Below are 20,767 nucleotides of genomic sequence, written 5' to 3' on the forward strand. Positions count from 1 at the left end.
ATAGATTCACGTTTAACTGCAATCTGGCTGTAGAATCACTAGCTTTCAAGAATGAATAGGCACATGGCTCGATTTAATGTTAAGTACGTAAGTGACGATCAGAAATTATATCCATCATGTAACAGAAAGTGCAAGAAGACAGTACGAAGAGTCAAGATCAGTTAAGCAAAATGCTCGAAATAGTCAGAAGTGCTCTTTAAGACATTATAGTAGAGTTTTATGTAGTTTAAAAAAGAAAAAATGGCGCTTATAAATCATAGTTCAGCCTATTACCCAAAAAAATTAATGCACGCAACGTGCATTGCGTTACTCAACGCAAACGTGTGTTCTTAATTTCGTCGTATTCAGTAGTAAACGAATCTTCCCATAATCAACTCAATGTCAGTAATAATAGCAGAAACTACTATCACTTTCGTTGTTCCGTAGGCCTGATGGCGTCTTAACACGCAATGTCACACATAAGAAGCTACAATAAAGCTAAGGTAATTTAAGGCTTACTTCTATGAGAAAAGGTTTACCCGTTACCAATACTCATTGCGATAAAATTTTATCCACTTTCTACTCTTTTGACGCACAATTGTACATATCGCAGAAGCGTTGTGTTTCGTAACATTCTTGGGATTCTTTAAATAGATTAAAATTACAAAATACAGTAGTAAATATGTCGTTAGCTTGTATAAGCTTTCAGCTTCATTAGCACCGAAACCTTGGTTTTTATAAAATTTTAGACCAATTCTGAACACTTGCGTTGTTTAAACTTTTCTATAAAATAAAACATAAGGACGGTCTGTCCCAAATAAAGAGCACCAAGAATAAAAATAACAAATTCGTTTCCATTTACGAATTATTTACATTGCATCTGTTAAAGCTTAGAAAATGTAGGCAACGTTTTGAAACTTACCAATGGAAACAGAATAGAACATTCTGGAAATGAAGAACTTACCTCCAAGGAGTAAATTTCAGTAAGACTTCCAAAGACCCTTTATAGCTTTGAGTTTGGGCGATTTTTTGGTGGCTTCTAGTTCTTGCTTGAAGCTGTTCATGAACTTGTCCCTAAAACTCAGACGAGGTGCCGAAGGTTTCAATAGAAACTTCTTAAGATCGTTTGTGAAACTTTTCGCCGTATAGTTTGTTTCGTCTTTAGATTCATCGTTACTGGACTCGAGAAACGAGACAGATTTTATAGACTGAATCGAGTTTTTGCGTTCTCGAGTCGATGTCGGTTTTGGCGGGTTAGATTTCGATCGCGAACTAACCGTAGCTTTGCTAGAGCTGTAGCTTTTAGATACGAGAGAATACTCGTCGTCGATCGAATCGAGTGTATCAGTCGATCGATTACAAATACGGCAACAGAGCTGACAATGTTCCTTATCACTATGATACCGTCCGTTACAGAAAACAAAATTCTCCTTCACCCTAACACTTCTTGTAGGCCTACTTTTAGTCTTAGCGTACTTAGGCTTCTCTTGAGTTTTTCTCTGACCTTGACTATCTTTGTCGGCGGATTTTCTCGAGCGTTCTTTTTCGGTGTTCTTCCTGGATCGTTTGCGGCGGCATTTCGGACAATTATTCCTGGCGATTCTCCTGAGTTCTTTTAAGAACTCGTAATCTATTTCGAAGTATTTGGCGTCGGGTTCCGAGTAGTACCGTTGATCGCTGTCAGTGGAGTAGAGTTGGTCTTTTTTGGCTTTCGGTTTGGGTTTTTCTGGGTCGCCTCCAGGGTCGGAGTAGTAGCGGACGTCGTTGTCCGAGTTGTAGGTGTCTTGGTTGTCGTGCTTGCAGTGTGAGCAGAAGGTGACGGACTTGTGCCGCGGCGGGGTGGGGGGCAGGGGTCAGGCTTGCACCGAGGGCACCCATAGCGTCTTGTTCTGCTCCTCTTCCACCGCCTCTTTGATCTGTGTGCACATGTACGCTATGTTCACACCCGCTGGGATCTCCGCTGTTGACAATAACTATTGTTAGAACTCTTAAACTTACGCAACTGAACAAGTTTTGATGTAATAATTTTGGCAAGCAAACATCCTAAATACAAGTGCTATGGAGGCAAATCAATTCACAAGTCAAAGTCAAAATCCCTAAAAGGGTTAACGAACTTAACGTAGGCCCTGCTGGACATAACATCGCTTCTGTTAAAACAAAATCGCAACACCTTCCAAGATTATGTTTCGTAAATTATATAGGAAAATAAATAAATTACAAAATAAAAAGAAAGAAATTAATAAATAAATTATTAATTATTATAATTATTATTATTATTTATAACTTAATTATTAGTATTATTATTATGATAAAGTTTTAATTCCTAATGTCAATGTTCCAAATTCAAATTTATAAAATAAGGTCGTGTTATGTTGAACAAAAATTCGGGACTGTTTCGATTTTTTTGATAAGAATAATATTATTTAGTTAGACCCATTGAAAGAAAGAAAGAAAGAAACATTTATTACTTCCGGACTACTTTCCATTGAACTCATATAAAAACAAATAGACTACCAATCAGTAAAAAAAGTGACCGCGGCGCATCTTGTCACTAAGCGACGGCGTGTCAAGATCGAATTTAGTCGCAAAGGGCGTGTTGACGACACTGCACAACCGATATTGTTCTTTATTTAACAATCATAACATCTTAATTTGAAGGAAGGAACTTATACTATTTACAAAACTTAATGTATACGTATATACAACACGGTTCGGTCGTTTTTTTAGAAGAAATCCTTAGCGATTGCGAGTCTATTTGTTTATACTGTGTCAGTGGTTAGACCCATACGTTCCCTCACCTGAAATATAATTCCTATATTCATTTTCAACTTTCAGTCCATGTTCGTACATCTCCTTGGCGGCCTTAGCAGATACTTTATCAGCGGGATATCTAGTATCCTTTACTTCTTTGATCTGCTTGAATGATTTGAACTTTATAAATAGCACTATTGGGTAGATCTGTTGTTTGTGGAGCTTCTCGATTGTGGCGACGCTGATGTCGAGAATGCAATGAATGCCCTGTAAAGGTAATTTGGAGTAAGCAAACATGTTTTAGGAAAGAATAGGAACTGTCAAATGCTGAGTGAATACATTTTAAAATATTATTCGACATTCAGTAATTACACTGGTTTGATAGCGTTTATCGCAATCGACCCCCTAGGCCCATCTTTTTTTTTTCAAGTATAATCAATCATCCTCGCCCTGAGACTCAGGCCTTATTTATTTTTACCGGTTAAATGGTCTCAGTGCTCATTTGCCGATCAAGTAGTTAATGCCATATACCGCAATTATACGATAACTCACGTCAAAAACGAAAAAGGTCCTTGATTTGATTATAGTCCAGTTTGATTATAGTAACTACGTGCTGAGTAAATTCGCATTATAAACCTTTATAAAGTGCTACATATTTCCACTCATTTATGCTCATACTCTTAACCTTTGTCATGTAAAGATAGGGTTGTCTCCAACTAGTCAAATCAGTTACTTTTTACCAAACGTCAAAACACGACATGACTATGGAATTTGTATGAAAAAGCAACCGGTGACGTCATAGAAAAACGTGACAAAATGTCGCACCTATTATTACATTTTTATTAAAATTTAATAAGTTAAACAAAAAAAGTAAACGTTTTTGTCACTTTAGATCTGTCTTTATTTAGTAAAATCAGAATTTCATAATTTATCTTTGACCTAGGAAACTACTCCAGTATGAAGCATGCCATCAACTAACCTTCTCCGACATTTCCCGAATAGCCTGCAAAGGTATACAATCCAGATGCGTGGAGTCCCTTCTGGGGCGGGGTTCTAAGTGCGTGCCTCGTTCCAACGCGGGCGCCGCGCCGCTCACTGCAACCGTCTCGGTCCTCACCCGCCCGAACACGTACGGCCAGTCAGACACTAGCTTGGCTGCCACGCACTCCCATAGAGGTCCGAGAACTACCACTGGTCGATGGTTACCGTCTGGAAAGAAGGTTCTTGTTACCATCTATCCTAGGGCGAAATTGTCTTCTCTTGTCTATATTTATAGCCCACTCCCGTACGTAAATTCATATATAATATTTTGCCACCATCATCGACCATCGTAGCCAATTGAAGAGTAAAAAAAATATATATAATGCGTGCGTGTGCGTGAACTGCTTGTCATCTGTAGAATGTCTTTGATTAAAGGAGTTGGCACTTCACATTTGGCTATTAATTTTTGTCTATTTCGCAACTATATTTTTTTATACTTGTCAACTATATCCCCCTCCATTAGACTGAGGGGAGGCCTGTGCCCAGCAGTGGGACGTATATGGGCTGTTTATGTCATTTATGTTGTCAACTGGTACTGAATCCAAAATGCAGACATGGTAATACTCACAGTGTAGCCTCTCGACTTTCTGGTAGCTCAGCACGGGGACATCGTCAGCTAAAGTGCCAGAATCACTCCAGCAACCCAGTTCCGTATTGCTGAAGGAAGCCAACTCCTTGCTATCGCGATGTTTCTTACGACGGAAGAACGACCGTCGCGCCGTGGTCGACGCTCGACGCTGCGCCTCGCTCTCTAACGTACCCATCGATCTTCTCAGGACTTCTTCGACTCTGAAAGTGAGACGCTAGCTAAAGGACACATTACATTACGCGATTCATCAGGCACGATCCGGGTGTAGGTATAAAATGTATGAAGAAATGGTTGCCATGCACCACCCCTTCGTATTATTTCACTGCCAGAACCCGACGCATCGGGCATCGGATCGCGTAATGCAATAAGGCCTTTAAAGAATTCTGGTTGTTTTTTTTTTATAATTGATTATATTGTAGAACTCAGTGGAAATTGATGCCGATCGACTAAGCTAAGTCAGGTGCGGTTAGTCATTACAGTCAGATGGGTTACCGATTAGTAATTTTAAAATTTAAATTATGGGCTCTTTCGCGCTTCAAAAATAGTCGTTAACTTTTCGAACGCCGGAACGCAGATCTCAAACAGACACAATGTAAAGTCCATTGTGTCTGGTATCTCGGCAGATGAGAGGTTAAGTCAAGTAGATTATATAGTGTAAAAAAACTAAATATCTGTGGAAGAAAAATTACATTCTGTGTTTGAATGGAACCAATACTTCAATATGAAAACAAATACTTACTTGAATTTACTAGGAATCGTCCCCCAATGTCTCTTGACGCCTTTGCAGTCTAGTTGCCACGCGCGCCATAACCCCGGAGCACCATTGAACAGCGTATTGTCCACAAATAGAACCTCATCCTTTCTGAACCATAGAGAATACTCGTCTACAGGATCCATGCCAATTGAGGTTATTTTGGCGCAACGGTCGAAGCCGGCTCGGATGAAAAACGCATCGCCTGGTTTGTCTTTTATTTCGTGGTACTGTGATAGATCGTGTCGCACTAAGACGCTCACCTAAAAAAATGTATCAAATTAGTATTATCAAGATGATGATCTACGGCGATCTACAGCGTTTTTGTTGGAGTTTCGCTGGAAATAGCTTAGTATTTAGTTTAAATATGAGCTTGTTAACTAACACCCAATAATAAAGTAATTCCGTAATCCGATACAATTAAAAAGAAAAAGATTCCAGTACTCACTTTATCGGCAGGTTTGGCCAACTCCAACGCAGCTTGTTCCGCGGTAGCGCGTCTCAAATCAACATTATTGTACTCTAATATCTGATCGCCAGTCCGTAACCCAGCGATATACGCCGGAGAGTCTATCTGCACACTATGCACGTAAATTCCCACTGCGTTCCCACCCACCAAACTGATACCCAAATCCGAACAGTTTCTCATCTCGATCAGAAGAAACCTAGGCAAGTCTTTGTTCGTCTGAGACTGTCTACTTAAAGTCGCGTTCATTGTCTGCTCACTCGAAGGCGCCTCCATTCTCAAAGACTGCTGCGGTCCCGGAGAATTTCTCGGCGTCGGAGAACCAGATAACGAAACCTCTTCATCATGAGAACTTTCTCCAGAAGATGAGCTACCTGGAACTTCCACCTCGTCTTTGTATTTCTCAGGGCTGTATTGTACTAGCATTGTTATAGAGTTGCCGATTTGTCGCAGGACGCTAGCGGCTAACGTGTAAGTCGCGGATCTCATGTTGATACCGCAGACTTCGAGTAACTGATCACCGATTTGTAAACCCACTTGACTTGCTAAGGAGTTCTCATAGACTGTAGACACAAATACACCTCCGCTGCTCGGTGGACAGTAAATTTGGATTCCAAGAGGCTGTTGACTCTTATCAATATGCACTCTTCTCAACTCCCCAGGTAAAGGTTTGTTCCAGCCTAAGCCACAGTATTCAGGCATGGAGTTTCTTGTTCCTTTGTGTATTTGTTTCGCGCCACGACCGGGGCTCAAAACTTCGACATGAAATGTCGGCATTGGAGAATTTCTCTCAGAACTCCTCTCAATGGACCCGGTGCTCAGTTTCCCAGCAGAATTCTTCGAAGTTACACTAGGGTTGGACGGGATTCGAAATCGCTGGTTCTCTTTCTTTCGAGGAAACGTACCACCTTCGTATGTGTGGTGGTATTCTGCTCTGTTTGCCCGCGGCACGGGTTGGAGATCAGACATGTTGTGTGTATGCGACGTGAACGAATGCATTTCATAGCTCGTCCCTATACTCTCACCAGACTGACTCTGTGGTATGTTTGTTGGGCTTGCTAAGTGAGGGTATCTTGAGGAATGCGGGTTCGAATTGACAAAGGGGCCTCTGTAATACTGAGACTGTGACCTTAACTGCGATGGCAAGGTACCTGTCATGGGGAAATTTGCATTGCTATTCAGACTGTCAGGCCCAAAACTGTCGCTGTCCGAAGGGTATTTGTTCACCGTTTTCGGTGACGAAGATTTCTTCGTTTGATAATATTGCTCCAATATGTCTTTCCCCGGATGGTTCTTCATAGAATGATCTAGAGAACTAGGCGATTTTCGGGTGACGAAGTCCAGTGAACTGGGCCCTTTATTGACCATGAAATCCAGTGAATGTGGACTCTTGGTTCTGTTTCGTGTCACGGGTTGATAGTCTAACGAGTCGTCTGAAGGATTCAGGACTAAACTCAGTCTGTTTGGGGTTATGTCGTGATCAGAGTAGTCACTGATGGACATTTTGTCTTTTTCTAGTGTCCTGATCTTGTCGAAATTGTTTGGCGATGCGAAAGGATTATGTATAGCGAGAGGCGCTGGTTTGGGAAAATGTTCAATCGCTGGTGACGATTCTATTGACTTGTAGACGGAATGCCGCGCTGGTGCGGTAACTTGCGTGAGCGGCGCATGACCTAAAGGTATTGGGTTTGAGTTTCTGTTGGTATTCGACCTTTGCGGTTCTGGGGGTAATTTTGTCGGTGGACTCAGCAGTATGGACAAAGGAGGTCTCTCTTTCCTCGATCTAGGTTGAACGATGGTGCCAGTGGAATTTTCTTCTAGGATAAAATTTGCCCTCGCTTTGGGCCACGTCCCGCCATTTTTGGAGTCGTTTTGAGACTCTTTGTTCTTTCTCCGCGAACGTTTTAGTACGCTGCTGGTTTCTTTAACTGTAAAAAATAGGTAGTATTTTAGAAGGCATTTATTGTTTTAGGCATTTCTATATACACTTCAAATTCATTTCATAGTACTTAATTCAATATATTATACTTAGATGTAAGCTTAAGTTATGTTATTTTTGTTTTGGTAACACATGTTTGCATTGAATATTACACTTAGATATGGGCAGGTATTATAATTTAGACTAAAGTAACGAGTGCATGCTTGCCAACAAACTGGTTGGCGAGACTATTCTCATGTAAATATTATTATACCTATATTTTTTGTTATTTGCCTCTTTGTAAATAAATAGATAAAATGAGATCTAGTAAGAAAAGAGGCTCTGTAAAAACCCCCTTTGGTTGTTTACATCGCTTCAAATCTGATGAGTAACGCATTTGGCATTGTTTAAGAATGTGTGTACGATAACTTACTTGTTTTGCCGTGATAGCTGTCGATTACAGAATCCAACTCCGCGATAGCATCAGATTCGGGCACCTAAAAGACATTAATTAGGTAATTCATTAATTTCATATCACATATAGTTGGGTCACTAAGCAATCAATTGGAGCAAAGAATATGCAGAATCATCTTTTTAATACAAATTATTTTGCTAGCTTTTTTGTTGTTTGCCTTAATAACATACAGATTACATGAAGACAGCTATATTTATCAAGACATCAACAATATGTTATCATATCATTGACAAGCTTATCAATAATGTTATGGTATAGTAAACGAGCATTTCCACGAATCGAGTGATAAGTACTTGTACACCATAAATCACACAGTCCTTTTAAAATGACTGATTATACGATGGAAATTTAACTACTGAACATAAACTACGCTTCAAATGATCCATAAATTTCCGCAATTCTTTCAATGGATGTACTTCTGACTACTTGAAAATATAGTCGTGAGCTTGCGTTATAATTTAAGTATTAACAAAATCTTATTTAATTAAATGAATCAGCGCGCCATCCCTTACTCCTTACGGCCTTGATAAAGACCCAGAGGCGATGAGATAAATCTTGCCCGGCGCCTTATACGAATTGATGCGCGACAGAGAGTTACCGTTCTATACGTAGTTTTGTGCTTTATTAAGGCTAGTCGCAGACACGCAGGTATAATCCCAACCTTTCAAATAGTATGAGAGCGCGCACACTGGCTGAGAGTTTTTCTGTTCTTCTTCAGCGAGTGAAGTATAGTAGAGTATTTTTATCTGCACGAGCTAACGCACGCACATTCATAAAGTAATAAATTACTTTACAAGTTAAAATGTATTATAATTTAATTTAGCATAGCGTGCACTTTGTCATACGTTGCATTTTGTTAAATTGGTGGAAACAATAAATCAGTGTCCGTTCAACACTCGACGGGTTCGGTTTTATTTAGCTCTCTTCGGAGTCACCACCCCTTAGCTAGCTACCCTTAGCTCTCTACTAAACTCCTACTAGTTTAGCTTAATGTTACCGTTCCGGCGTTAACATTCCCGTTGATATGTCACTCTACAACCTAGTACGAAAGAGACATATGGAAAAGGTACTGCTCTAACAGCTGACATCTAGTCTATTTCTTTCTCACAATGACCCCGTTAAAACAAAAAAATACCCACAACAAAATGTAAAATTCTTACCTTATTCTGTTTATCTTTGGACTTGCTCCGTCCTGTGACAGCCTCAATCTTCCCGCGAATCATGTCCCAAGTACCTGGACAAACATATCGGAATGAATGGTCTTATCGCTGTATCGACGACTGTCGATAATAATGGCTAGTCTTATCGATACGGCTCGAACATCTCAACAAATGGATGGGGTTAGGAAGACGGCGGTGAGAGGGATTCTCGCGTATATTTACAATCTCACCTAATAGGTCTCGATGTGGTCTAAGAGAACACGTTTACCTAGTACATACCTGAAGAATTAATTAGCACGGACAATGCAATTGAGTAGATTTATATATATTTGTCACGAACAAGGAGAAATTGCTTTTTTCGACGTGCACCCAATAAATATGCTTGATTTAAAAAGCTCATAAAACCAGAAACATTTAAAAAATACAAAGCTGATGATCATCCTTTTCCAAATCCGTAAAAGTTTGTGTTCCCAACCTTTTTTAATTAGGGACAACTTTCACTTCATTTTTATTAACCATAACAACGGCGTTAATAAATAAATAAGAATATTGAAGAAACAGTAATTGTGGTCAAACCACTAACAAGCTGATCAGCTGATTAACACAAAAATCGAATACAATTACCGGAACAACTCATATTATTTTGTCATTCGCTTATTCGGTAACCCGTCCCGCGTTCACTTTTAAATTTCGAATGGCGCGTTCATTCGAAATTTGAAATCTTTCATAGACCACTTTTTGGCTCTCGCGTACCACTGCTTGCGAATCAATTCACATACCTTCGCTTATACAATTCCCCGCTGATTTTCCGGCCTCATACACTCACTACCTTAAGTTTTCTTTTCAAATCTACAATCGAGGTTATATATTTTACTATAGTTGAATCACTGGTATTTCCTCTCAACATATTTGTGATGCCTCAATAATATTGGAAGATAAACAAGATTCCTCCGGGAAATCCGACGTTCGAGAGTCGTTATTTGTAACGTCGATATTTCTGTATCCAAATGCACCGTACATACTTCATTTCATACACCCGCGCCGGTTAAGTGTATACCGTACTAAAACTTTTTGAGGAATATCTACACTATCAAACGTACGGTCTATGTACGTTTTTCTGCATACACATACAAAATCACGGCTAATTCCCGTTGGGGTAGGCAGAGACGGAATTCCACTTACTAAGGACCTAACACACCGCTTTCGTTTCTTCCACTCTCATCAAAGACTTCATGCATGCTCGCCGTTTAATGTGTACGTTTTTCTAAACTTTATCTTTCGAACAATCCATCATAGCCCTGTTCAGAGTTTGAACTTCAGACTTACATCGTAGTGTCACGGGTTTGAGTCTCGGTTCGGGCTCTAAACCACTGAATTCTACTTTATGAGTTAGAGTTGATGTTTAGATCATAGATAATTAATATCACGTGGTTTCCAGGATTTGTGCCCGGTTAATGGCAATAGGTTCGCCCTACTAAATGGAACTCAAACATAGCTGGCGAGGTGTGTATAGTACACCTCTGCCTACCCATCGGGGATACAGGCGAGATGTTATGTTATCTTTCAAAAATATAATGTAATGTTACCTCTCTCTTGATGAATCTTCCCCTGACTCCCCGCGCTGACATGGTAAATGTATCTCCTATCAAAATCTGACACGCCATGATCTATGTGGACCTGAAGACAAAAATAACATATAAGAAACAGTTTCATTTCATTCTTGTCGTAAAAAAAAAACATTTTGAGGTTTCATAAAAAGTTTCTTGGCTCTCTGGGAGGTTGCAATGATTTCCGAATTTGTTTTCGAATTCATGTTTGGATCATAATTCATTATCACATGCTCAGCGGTGAAGGAATAAATACATCGTGAGGAAACCCACATTCCCGAGAAATGCATTTTCGGAGGTATGTGACCTAGCCTGTATTGGGATGATTTTCCCATCCAACCCGGATGTCAGACAGGGAGTCGCTTCTGTAAAAAACCGGACCTGTCAAATCTTCAGGTTAGGTAAGCGGACCCTGTGAAAATGGGAGATGATTAATTTTGGCCATGCAATTATTTTATTCTGAAAATAAGCTTCCGTTTTGTCACAATCTCCCATATAACAAAGTGGTACTTATTGCCTATTCACTCTAGTTTAAATGTTCCAAGATTGTAGTGAGAAGGAAACACAGACGGCGACAAGTCATTCCATTCCTTAGCAGTTCTTATAAGGTCCTAAACTCCTTTTACCAATTCCAAACCCAATTGTTTAACTGTTGTGTCTTGCAATCTGAGCCGCAGGAAGTTCAGGAACGAAGATACGTATCAAAAAAGGAGTATCTATAAAAAAAGTGACCAAACGTCTTTCTTACCTTGGAGTCAGAGGGCGGAGGAACAAACTGGCAGTAAGACTCCTCAGTCTGCGAGCAAATATTCACCATCTTGCCATCGTTATACGCATGCTCATACAACGACAACCTGCAACAAAACTACCCATTAATTTCACATTCTAGAACATTCCTTCATTGTTTCAGTTTCTTAATGTTTACAAAGACATCCCATTGTCATCTTAACGCGTAAATCATAAAAATTTGAAGTATTTGTTGGTAAATACGCAGTTTATTTTGTGTGTCATGTATCCTGATTCTAAGCTTTGTAATCATATGTACCTATATTCTTCTGTACCTATATTCTTCTTCTATCGTGTGGATTGTGAGGTGGATTACCAACCACGTTAACCCTGGTGTCAGGGTTATTAATGAGCCGCCATAGGCCCCTGACATGACTCATGTAACGTCTACGTACTTACATCAGTATGATACAACATAACAATCCACACGATAGAAGAAGATCTACCTAGAGGTTAGGTAATAAAGATTCTTTTATATAAGTTACGGCACATCACTGTTTCCAACTAGTCTAATCAGTTATTTTTTGCGTTATACGCCGTAAACTCTTTCGCGGCAGTCCCATGAGCGGAGAATCTATGGCACTGCCAATCAGCAGCTTTAGTCAAACTTCAACTAACCTGTCTCTTGTATCACAGCAGGGGTAGAGAGGCCGCAGCACGGTGATAGCCACAGAGTCATACTGGCATTCATTCAGCAACATCATCGCTTCGGATACGCTCTTTATGCCTTCCAATGATCTGTTGTTTATCTGTGTGGGAAATATGCATCGGTTATCGTAATGTTACATAGAAAGTAGAGATTATACAGTGTTAGTGACATCGTTACGAAAATCTTGAGGGATGATTCAGATTCAGAGTTGATATCAAGTTGCATTTTCCACTGCACAAGTATGGAAGTTTCAAAACACTAAAATTTTCATTAACCTTTACGAACATAAAATATACTTACACTAACAACTCGATCGCCGACATAAATATTGGCCTCTTTAGACGCGACGCTGCCGCACGCTATTTTACTGATGAAAATACCTGTCAAAAACATTATTTTGTCAAATGCTTTTTATATTTTCCATATCCATCAATTATTGGATTTATCTTGTATTAGAATTTGAATTCAGAATTTACTACTTTATTGTTATGTCGTTCACGCGGGAATCAAAATAAAAGACTTTAGATTGCTATTTGACTTTTGCTCGTGTAAAAGTAAGTGCGCGCATGCGTGTATGTATACCGTGTTGCAGGGCGATGCCGCGTGCGTCGGGCAGCCGCAGCGTGCGGCGCGCGGCGCGGGCGCGCTGCAGGCGCAGCGCCGCGGCGCCGTGCTGCAGCGCCGCGCGCAGCGCCGCGCCCGCCGCCGCGCCCGACGCCCACACCGACACGCCCACCGCCTCCGTCACGCGGTCCAGCACTCTGCGCACCGGGACGATGGAACATTACTTCACTTCAACTCAAGTTTCAGCTAAGTTTCAGTTAAGTTCAGCTAAACTTCAGTTAAGTTCAGCTAAGTTTCAGTTAAGTTCAGCTAAGTTTTAGCTAATTTCAGCTAAGTTTCAACTAAGTTTTAGTTAAGTCTCCGCTAAGTTTCAGCTAAGTCTTCGCTAAGTGTCAGCTAAGTCTCCGCTAAGTGTCAGCTAAGTCTCCGCTAAGTTTCAATTAAGTTCTAGTTAAATTTCAGTTATGTTTCATCTAAGTTTCAGTTAAGTTTCTTAAGTCAAAATCGAAATAATTTATTAAATACCTATAGTATTATACGATAGAAAAAAGAAAGTTAAATAAACAACTTTTTTTTATTTTTACTTAATTATAATATAATGATATGAAATATGCGAAATACAGTTTATATTTCATTAGTTGAAACCCGAACTTGTAACGATGAGTTATTTATCTCTCGACCATTAGAAACAGAGATATGACGTACTAGGCCGTTTGTCTAACAAAATACTCATTTGATGCGTGGGTACTTATTTCATCTTGCGATGGATGTACTTCTCATTACCCCAAGAAATGTAGTCGTGAGCTTAAGTTATGTTATGTGCACCAGACGCCTATGAACCGACATCTGCGGGCTTAGCACCGTAAGCGCGCGACTCTTTCTCGCCTCGACATACGTCACCCGTCATTCTCTCACAGTACTGCACGGAAAAAGACAGACGATCTCTGTCGCGGCGAGAAAGAGTCGCTAGGCCCGCTGGTGTCAGAAAAAATCTCAAACACCCTTATTTCTCTTTATAGAACTTACTTGATCTTCCCCTCGGCGACGGAGCCCTTCTTAACGTTAGTGACGTATATGCTGCAGTCGTTGGGGTAGTGCGGTTCGTCGCGGCCACCCGACAGCTCGAAGCCGAGGTCGCCGTCAGGACCCAGGCCTGATAGCTCCACGTCGATCACGTCCCATTCAAAGTCCTGGGATGGACTAGTAACATTATAGAAGGCAATACGCCTCACCACCTATCACGTTGGTCTAACAGAAAGCTCGGTGAGATATGGGTACTCAGTTCATCTTGCGATGCGGCCTCCCACTACCCCAATAGGCTACTTGATAACCTATTATGAGATACTTTTTACGAAACGTCAAAACAAAAGTTTTCCTTGGAGTTTTAATGGAAATACTGTCCTGTGACGTCATCATTATAAGCGGTCAAACATACTCCTTGTTACTTACTTAATCATAACGAAAATTCGAAAATAAGTCGAAAAGTAAAATGAAATTGATTTTTGATCATCATGGCTTCTATTTCTAGATTAGCATAATTATTATAATTTATTTTTGACCCAGTCAAATACCCTATTTAGATAGGTATAGTAAAACATAAACAGCCTATACACTCAATCAACCGGAGGGGGTATGGAGCATACTCCACCACGCTGCTCCACTGCGGGCTATTTGTATATAGTATAGCTGAGAAAAGACGGCGCAAGAAAGTTCAATAACACGATCTTTTTTATCAAACTACCTCCTTCGAGACCAGTGTTTTTTGACGTAAATTATTGTAGATTTCCTGCAAATGGCATTAACTACTTGGCCGGAAAAATGGGAATCGCTGAGAGCTCTCACGCGATACAAAATTTAAGATAACAGGCCTGAGGGTGTCCAGTTGGGCGTGAACCTCGGCTCAGGACATCGCCTGAGAGGATCAATTACATACTTACATAAAATCAAGCCTATTTAAGCCTATTTTCCACAGGGGTAAGCAAAGACTATGGAATCCCATTTGCTTCGATCCTGACATACTTCTCTTGCTTCCTCGGCATTCATCAATCGTTTCATACACTGCTTCAGAGTAGATCTTACAGAACCTTTTCTAAAAGCATCTCCAATTTGGTCAATGTACGTCTTTCTAGGTCTTTCACTGCCAGCCCTACCACTAACCTACGCTTTATTTAAGATTATATTTGATATAATTATTCGACCCCATTATATTAAACGTCCTCCGTGATCCAGTGGTTTGATCATTGGGCTCACAATCTGGAGGTCCCGGGTTCAAAACCCGGTGGGGACACACCACGAAAATCACTTTATGATCCCTAGTTTGGTTAAAGGACATTACCAGCTGATCACCTGATTGCCCGAAAGAAAGATGATCCGTGCTTCGGAAAGCACGTTAAGCCGTTGGTCCCGGTTACTACTTACTGATGTAAGTAAGAAGTCGTTACATGAGCCACGTCAGGGGCCTTTGGCGGCTCAATAGTAACCCTAAACCAGGGTTGATTAGGTTGGTAATCCATCTCACAACCCTCACGATAGAAGATGAAGAATCGACGCTGGTGGGTTGATTGCGATCGTACCTGCAGGTCTATGTCGACGGTATGCCGGGGGCGGGGCGGAGGCGCCCGCGGCCGGTTCTTGTGTTCCTTGCCGTCCTTCTTGCCGCCGTGACGACGAGCCTCTGCTAGCTCGCCCACCATCTGGTCCCGCTCCTACATCCATAATAAAATGATGGATACATTCACTCCAAAAAGATTTTAATAATAATAATAATCATTAAACACTTTATTGCACACACATTTACAAGACATTCACAGGAGAAACTTCTAAGGTAGGCAAAGGCGACCCTATCGCTAAGAGCGATCTCTTCCAGACAACTTTCGGCGAAGGATATTATAGTACACTTGTACGAATGCAGTGAAGCGCGCAAAAAAGTAAAATAAAAAATAAAAATAGACAAATCTTTATATAAATAATATATATAGGTGTTTTGGTCTATCACAGAAACGACATCTAACCAGGAGGTCTTGAGTGCAACCAGTTAATTTATTACTTTGCAAGAAACTGATTGGACTTTTGCAGCTTCTCGTACGTGATGTCGCATTTATAACGTGACAAACCTTTCTCAATCTATTGCAGAGCGCCTTCACACTTTCCCGCTCTTGTAGAAGCTTGTCGCGTTCGGAGAATGCCCAGTCTCTTCTTCTTTTAGAAACCTGTAACAAAATGATAAATATCAATTCCAAAATCAAACCCGAATAGGGTGAGGATGATCCCTCGTTCCTTGGGGACATTGTCGAAATCACTTTGTGAGACTGTCCTTTGTTTGGTAACGACTTTTCAGGCTTGAATCACCTGATTGTCCGAAAAAGTAAGATGATTCCGGGCTTAGGAGGGTACGTTAAGCCGTTGGTCCCGGCTATTAGCCGTAAAAACACCTCTACCAACCCGCAGTGGAGCAGCGTGGTGGAGTATGCTCCATACCCCCTCCGGTTGATTGAGGGGACGCCTGTGCCCAGCAGTGGGACGTATATAGGCTGTTTATGTTATGTATGATCTCTTGTTACCTTGTAAAATGTCGGATTTATTGTTACGTTTTTCGTGATCAATATCATAAATAAGTTCATCATAAATAGGTTCTGACCACTTCCAGACTAACGGCCTCTGTGGTCCAGTGGTTGAGTGTTGTGCTGACGATCCGGAGGTACCGGGTTCGAAACCCGGTGGCGACAAAACACAAAAAAATCACTTTGTGATCCCTAGTTTGGTTAGGACATCACAGGCTGATCACCTGATCGTCCAAAAGTAAAGATGATCCGTGCTTCGGAAGGAATGTTAAGCAGTTGGGCCCGGTTACTATTTACTGATGTAATTACGAAGTCGTTACATGAGTCATGTCAGGGGCCTATGGCGGCTCAATAATAACCCTGACACCAGGGTTGATGGGGGTGGAAATCCACCTCACAACCCACACGATAGAAGAACTTTTTGTATTTAATGTGTTGTATTAGTTATAAAGCGAACAATAAACGTGATCAACCGTCTCCACGAGAATGGCGGCAACGCCTCCATCACTTAAAGAGGTCATATCGTCTCAGTACCTCTGCCTCCCTGGTAGCGTCAGCCAGGTCCTGCTGCAGGCGGTCCAGCAGCTTGCGCAGTCTGGTCAGCTCCTGGTTGGCTTGCTCCAAGTTGTCCACGCGCTCCTTGTCTGACCCGTCTGCTGACATACCTGACAAAGAAATACAGTTGACAATGACAATAGCAAGTTTCTTGCACATGATATAGCATCACGTCTGTTCCCCCGAAGAGGTAGGCAGAGGAGGAAGGGGAGAAGAAAAGAGGGGAAGAGAGGAGGAATCTGAGGAAGGAGACAAAGAATAAGAGAAACAAGAAGACAAGGAAGGAGAGAAGTTCGAGTTTAGTATATAAGACGAAAGAGTAAGAGAGTGGATGAGCGAGAGGTATGAGAATGAAAGGGACAGAAGAGGTATGGAGAACGACGTGGTGAACACCGCTGACGGCTTTTTCATTTTCTCTGATTCGAATATTAAGGTATTAATTCTAGTCGGTGCTGTGTAAAATCATTTTAAGATAATAGAAGTGATGATACATAGTGGGTTATGAAGGCAGTTCAGTGTATATTCAAATTCAAAAATATCTTTATTCAGTTGTTAACATAGTTACACTTTGAATCGTCAATTTTTACATAACGAACGTCTCATCCGCCTAAAACTACTGCAGCTTCTCACAACCTGTATAGCCGTCCTGTATCCCGCTCTCTCCCTGAGAGGGGAAAAAGAGAAAGAGTCAGATATTACATAAGAGAAGAGAGAGTACTCTACCTTGCAATTTATCCAGAGACGGGTCGTTGGATTGGCCGTTTAAAAAGCCATCGTTGCCCACGCCGCTCGCCAGACCCAAGTGATGATACGCTGAGTTGTCTTGCCTGCAGATAAAGCCCAATTTGAAATTACAATCTAAAACCAATATTTACGAGCGTAAAACGATGTGAGATAAGAAACACAATAAATGTATCTTTGGATCATGCTAGCTGATCCGCACTTCTGTGAAACGAGCTCAAAGGTCGAAAAGAAAATCTTTGAATCTTAGGCTACTACAAATGTCAAAGCGAAAAAATATAAAAAATATGAAAAAATATAATATATGAATAAATAAATACATAATAAAACTTTCAATGGAATGTGTATGCCAATACTGCCGTCTTCAAATGTAACATAACATAACAAATACTTTATTGCACAAACAGGAAAAAACAAATTACAAAACAAAAGAGAAATAGAATGAGTACAATAGGCGGCCTTATTGCTAAGTAGCAATCTCTTCCAGGCAACCTTTAAGTATAGGAGACGCGCCTCTGGGTGTTCATGTAATTCATAATTCAAAGATTAAAATGAGATTGATTTTTGCTCATGCTTTACCGACTCCTATTTCTAGATTAGCATTTTATAATTTATCTTAGAGCAAGTCAAATACCCTATTTCTAAGGTATACTTCTGTCATCTATCTATTTATCTATTATTAAAATTCAATCAAACTCAAATGTTACCTGGAGTTGCACAGTTGCAGTTGTTGCTGGGCACAACTAGTTTGACCATTATAGTACTTATCTAACAGAAATCTCAGTGAGGTTTGGGTACTTAGTTCATCTTGCGATGGATGTACCTCTGGACTACCCCAATTGGGAGTCGTGAGCTTATGTTGTGTTACCTGGATTTTCCGAGTGTGGAAGTGTTCTGCGGAGTCTTGAGGTCGGTGCACTCCTTGATAGCGCGGTCTCTGTCCACGAGGGCAGACTCGATCTCGCGGCGAAGACTCTCAGCCTGGAACAACACGGGAATCAGAAAATGTAACAACTTTTGCGGTGTAGTAGCTGGAAACTCATCATCTCCCTAACGTTATCCCGTTACTCACAGGGTCCGCTTACCTAACCTGAAGATTTGACAGAACCGATTTTTTACAGGAGCGACTGCCTGTCTGACCTTCCAACCCGCGAAGGTAAAACCAGCCCAATAGAGGTTAGGTCACAAACCTACGAAAATCCATTTCTCGGGAATGTGGGTTACTTCACCGCTGAGTACATGATAATAATTTCTGATCCAAACATGTATTCGAAAACAAATTCGGCAATCATTTGTTTAGGACTGTGCTGGATTCGAACCTGCGACCTCAAAATGAGAGCAACTCGCTTCTGTAAAAAACCGGATCCGCCAAATCTTCAGGTTAGGTAAGCGGACAGAGATGATGAATACATATCAGAGAGGGAGGGGTCCTTTAATAACAAATTATTCTTATTCACGAGGGGACTCTTATTAGAAAGGAATCAATCTTCAATCTAACCTGCAAGGCAGTCGCCCGTTGCTCCTCCCGCGACGCCTGCAGCGCGGACTCGAGCGCGGCTACACGCTTCAACGCCGCTTGCAGATCATCCGAGAGCTTTTCCATCTCCTTATGTACCGTATCTCTGTAAAACAATCTTTTAATCAATTATAGTAACGCGTCAATAATGCGTGCATTGAGAAAATATTGGCGGGGTTCGGAAACTGTGAGAGGTTGGATCTTTGTTGATTTTATAACAGATACTAAGCGTCAACAATGGATGATACTTGCACAGGACCGGAAAGGATCACGTGAAAGAGAGGAGGCCTATACCTAGTGGCTGGACACAGGCTGAGTAGATAGATAGACTAAGCGTCAGCAGTTCAGACCTCGATTATTTTAAGCTGATAGTTTCCGTGGGCAAACCACCTGGGTTGGGGACTACGTATGTCGTTTTTACTTAGCAACGAACAGCAACTATGAAGTTTGAAGGAAAGAAAGGAAATGGGTTATCGTTTAGATTTGTGTGAAGAACATCCTTCACTTTGATTAAACCCAGCGAAACAGATACGTCTATCAAGCAAGTGCCTCTGAGAACTTTTCACTATGACACTAAAACTCCGTAACCAAGACCATCAACCTTTGCTTTTATGGTAATAGGCTCCCTCCCTATTACGAAGGACTTAAACATAGCTGGCGAGGAGTGCTACGTTATTTTTCATGCATTTTATTAAAAAATGTATCTGTCGGTTAGCCTAAAGGACTAGATTAAGGATTGGAGACTGTTGTGTATGAGAGCCACAAACAATCAAAGACACTTGCTGCCACTGTTAATACGATGACCTGAAAATGGATATGATGGACCTTATTTGTTGAATAAACATTCTCTCTCTCTCTCTCTCTCTCTGTCTCTCTCTCTCTCGCTCTTACGGTGACAAGGAATCAGCTTATCGCATCATGTAAGAAAGGAACAATCCCTTCGTCGGATTTTACGACATGCCAAAAGGAGTAGACAGCAAGGTTTAAAAACAAAAGCTCTAGACATGGCATCACTGACCTCTCGCTCATGATGAGCGTGTACTCGGCCATGGCGGCGTTCCGTTCGTCCGTCAGCCGCTTGATGTCGGCGCTGTGCCTCGCGCCACCCTCCCACTGACGTACCACGCTCGCCACCTGCTGCTTTAGGGCGTTGCGTTCGCGAATCTGTTACAGCAGATCATTGATATACAAGGTGTTAGTTACACAATGGACAGGATATTATAACCTGTACGAATAACTACTTGGTCACTAAGCGACATTTGTCATGCGATATGCGTCAAACATGTGTCTTCGCCCGACGCTCCATCTCCAATTACAAACAAAATTGCTTACCACGACATTCCTCTCCTGAGTCAACTCATGGCATTGAGTTTTGAGTCTGCTGTTCTCCTCCTGGACAATCCTGAGTTTCTCCTGGGTAGCATTGTGGTTTTCTATCAAATCTTCGTACCTGAAACGTTAATAGATAGTCGTAGAATGTTGACGATGGAATATGGTAAAGGTTCTGGAGTATATTGAATATCGATCACTAACTCCAGGTGTTATAAGTTATGAACTCACAATAGGCTGGTTGACTAAGTTTTTTTAAAGCGGAATCTCAATGAGCAGAAGTCAAAAAAAAACGCGAAAAATGTATCAACCATTACAGCGTCAATTCTG

At 41.1% G+C, this 20,767-nt stretch overlaps 2 protein-coding genes across 6 annotated transcripts in view; both read right to left on the minus strand.

The window, feature by feature from the left end:
- LOC126373688 (uncharacterized) lies at window positions 1-1,832 on the minus strand (the record flags this gene model as incomplete). The annotated part of the gene is made up of 1 exon (XM_050019921.1): window positions 1-1,832. A coding segment is annotated over one exon (873 nt), but the record flags the coding sequence as incomplete, so codon positions are not given.
- Window positions 1,812-20,767, minus strand: part of LOC126373943 (disks large homolog 5) — a 27,348-nt gene continuing 8,392 nt past the window's right edge. For 4 of the 5 annotated variants that reach the window (XM_050020317.1, XM_050020316.1, XM_050020318.1 and 1 more), the window contains 22 exons: window positions 20,441-20,558; window positions 20,127-20,272; window positions 19,091-19,226; window positions 18,461-18,573; window positions 17,575-17,678; window positions 16,831-16,961; window positions 15,850-15,945; window positions 15,310-15,441; window positions 13,763-13,926; window positions 12,755-12,933; window positions 12,473-12,552; window positions 12,142-12,272; window positions 11,486-11,591; window positions 10,717-10,807; window positions 9,131-9,204; window positions 7,929-7,992; window positions 5,560-7,505; window positions 5,100-5,374; window positions 4,340-4,560; window positions 3,710-3,939; window positions 2,778-2,997; window positions 1,812-1,939 (listed from right to left, as the gene is read on the minus strand). In XM_050020317.1, the coding sequence (XP_049876274.1) occupies window positions 1,833-1,939; window positions 2,778-2,997; window positions 3,710-3,939; window positions 4,340-4,560; window positions 5,100-5,374; window positions 5,560-7,505; window positions 7,929-7,992; window positions 9,131-9,204; window positions 10,717-10,807; window positions 11,486-11,591; window positions 12,142-12,272; window positions 12,473-12,552; window positions 12,755-12,933; window positions 13,763-13,926; window positions 15,310-15,441; window positions 15,850-15,945; window positions 16,831-16,961; window positions 17,575-17,678; window positions 18,461-18,573; window positions 19,091-19,226; window positions 20,127-20,272; window positions 20,441-20,558 (4,864 nt within the window). In that variant the 3' untranslated portion in view covers window positions 1,812-1,832. The remainder of the gene's footprint in view (window positions 1,940-2,777; window positions 2,998-3,709; window positions 3,940-4,339; window positions 4,561-5,099; window positions 5,375-5,559; window positions 7,506-7,928; window positions 7,993-9,130; window positions 9,205-10,716; window positions 10,808-11,485; window positions 11,592-12,141; window positions 12,273-12,472; window positions 12,553-12,754; window positions 12,934-13,762; window positions 13,927-15,309; window positions 15,442-15,849; window positions 15,946-16,830; window positions 16,962-17,574; window positions 17,679-18,460; window positions 18,574-19,090; window positions 19,227-20,126; window positions 20,273-20,440; window positions 20,559-20,767) is intronic. The other variant, XM_050020315.1, reaches the window with a different exon arrangement.

The sequence above is a fragment of the Pectinophora gossypiella genome, chromosome 16 (genome assembly GCF_024362695.1).
Source record: "Pectinophora gossypiella chromosome 16, ilPecGoss1.1, whole genome shotgun sequence".
In the NCBI taxonomy this organism is placed as follows: Eukaryota; Metazoa; Arthropoda; class Insecta; order Lepidoptera; family Gelechiidae; genus Pectinophora; species Pectinophora gossypiella.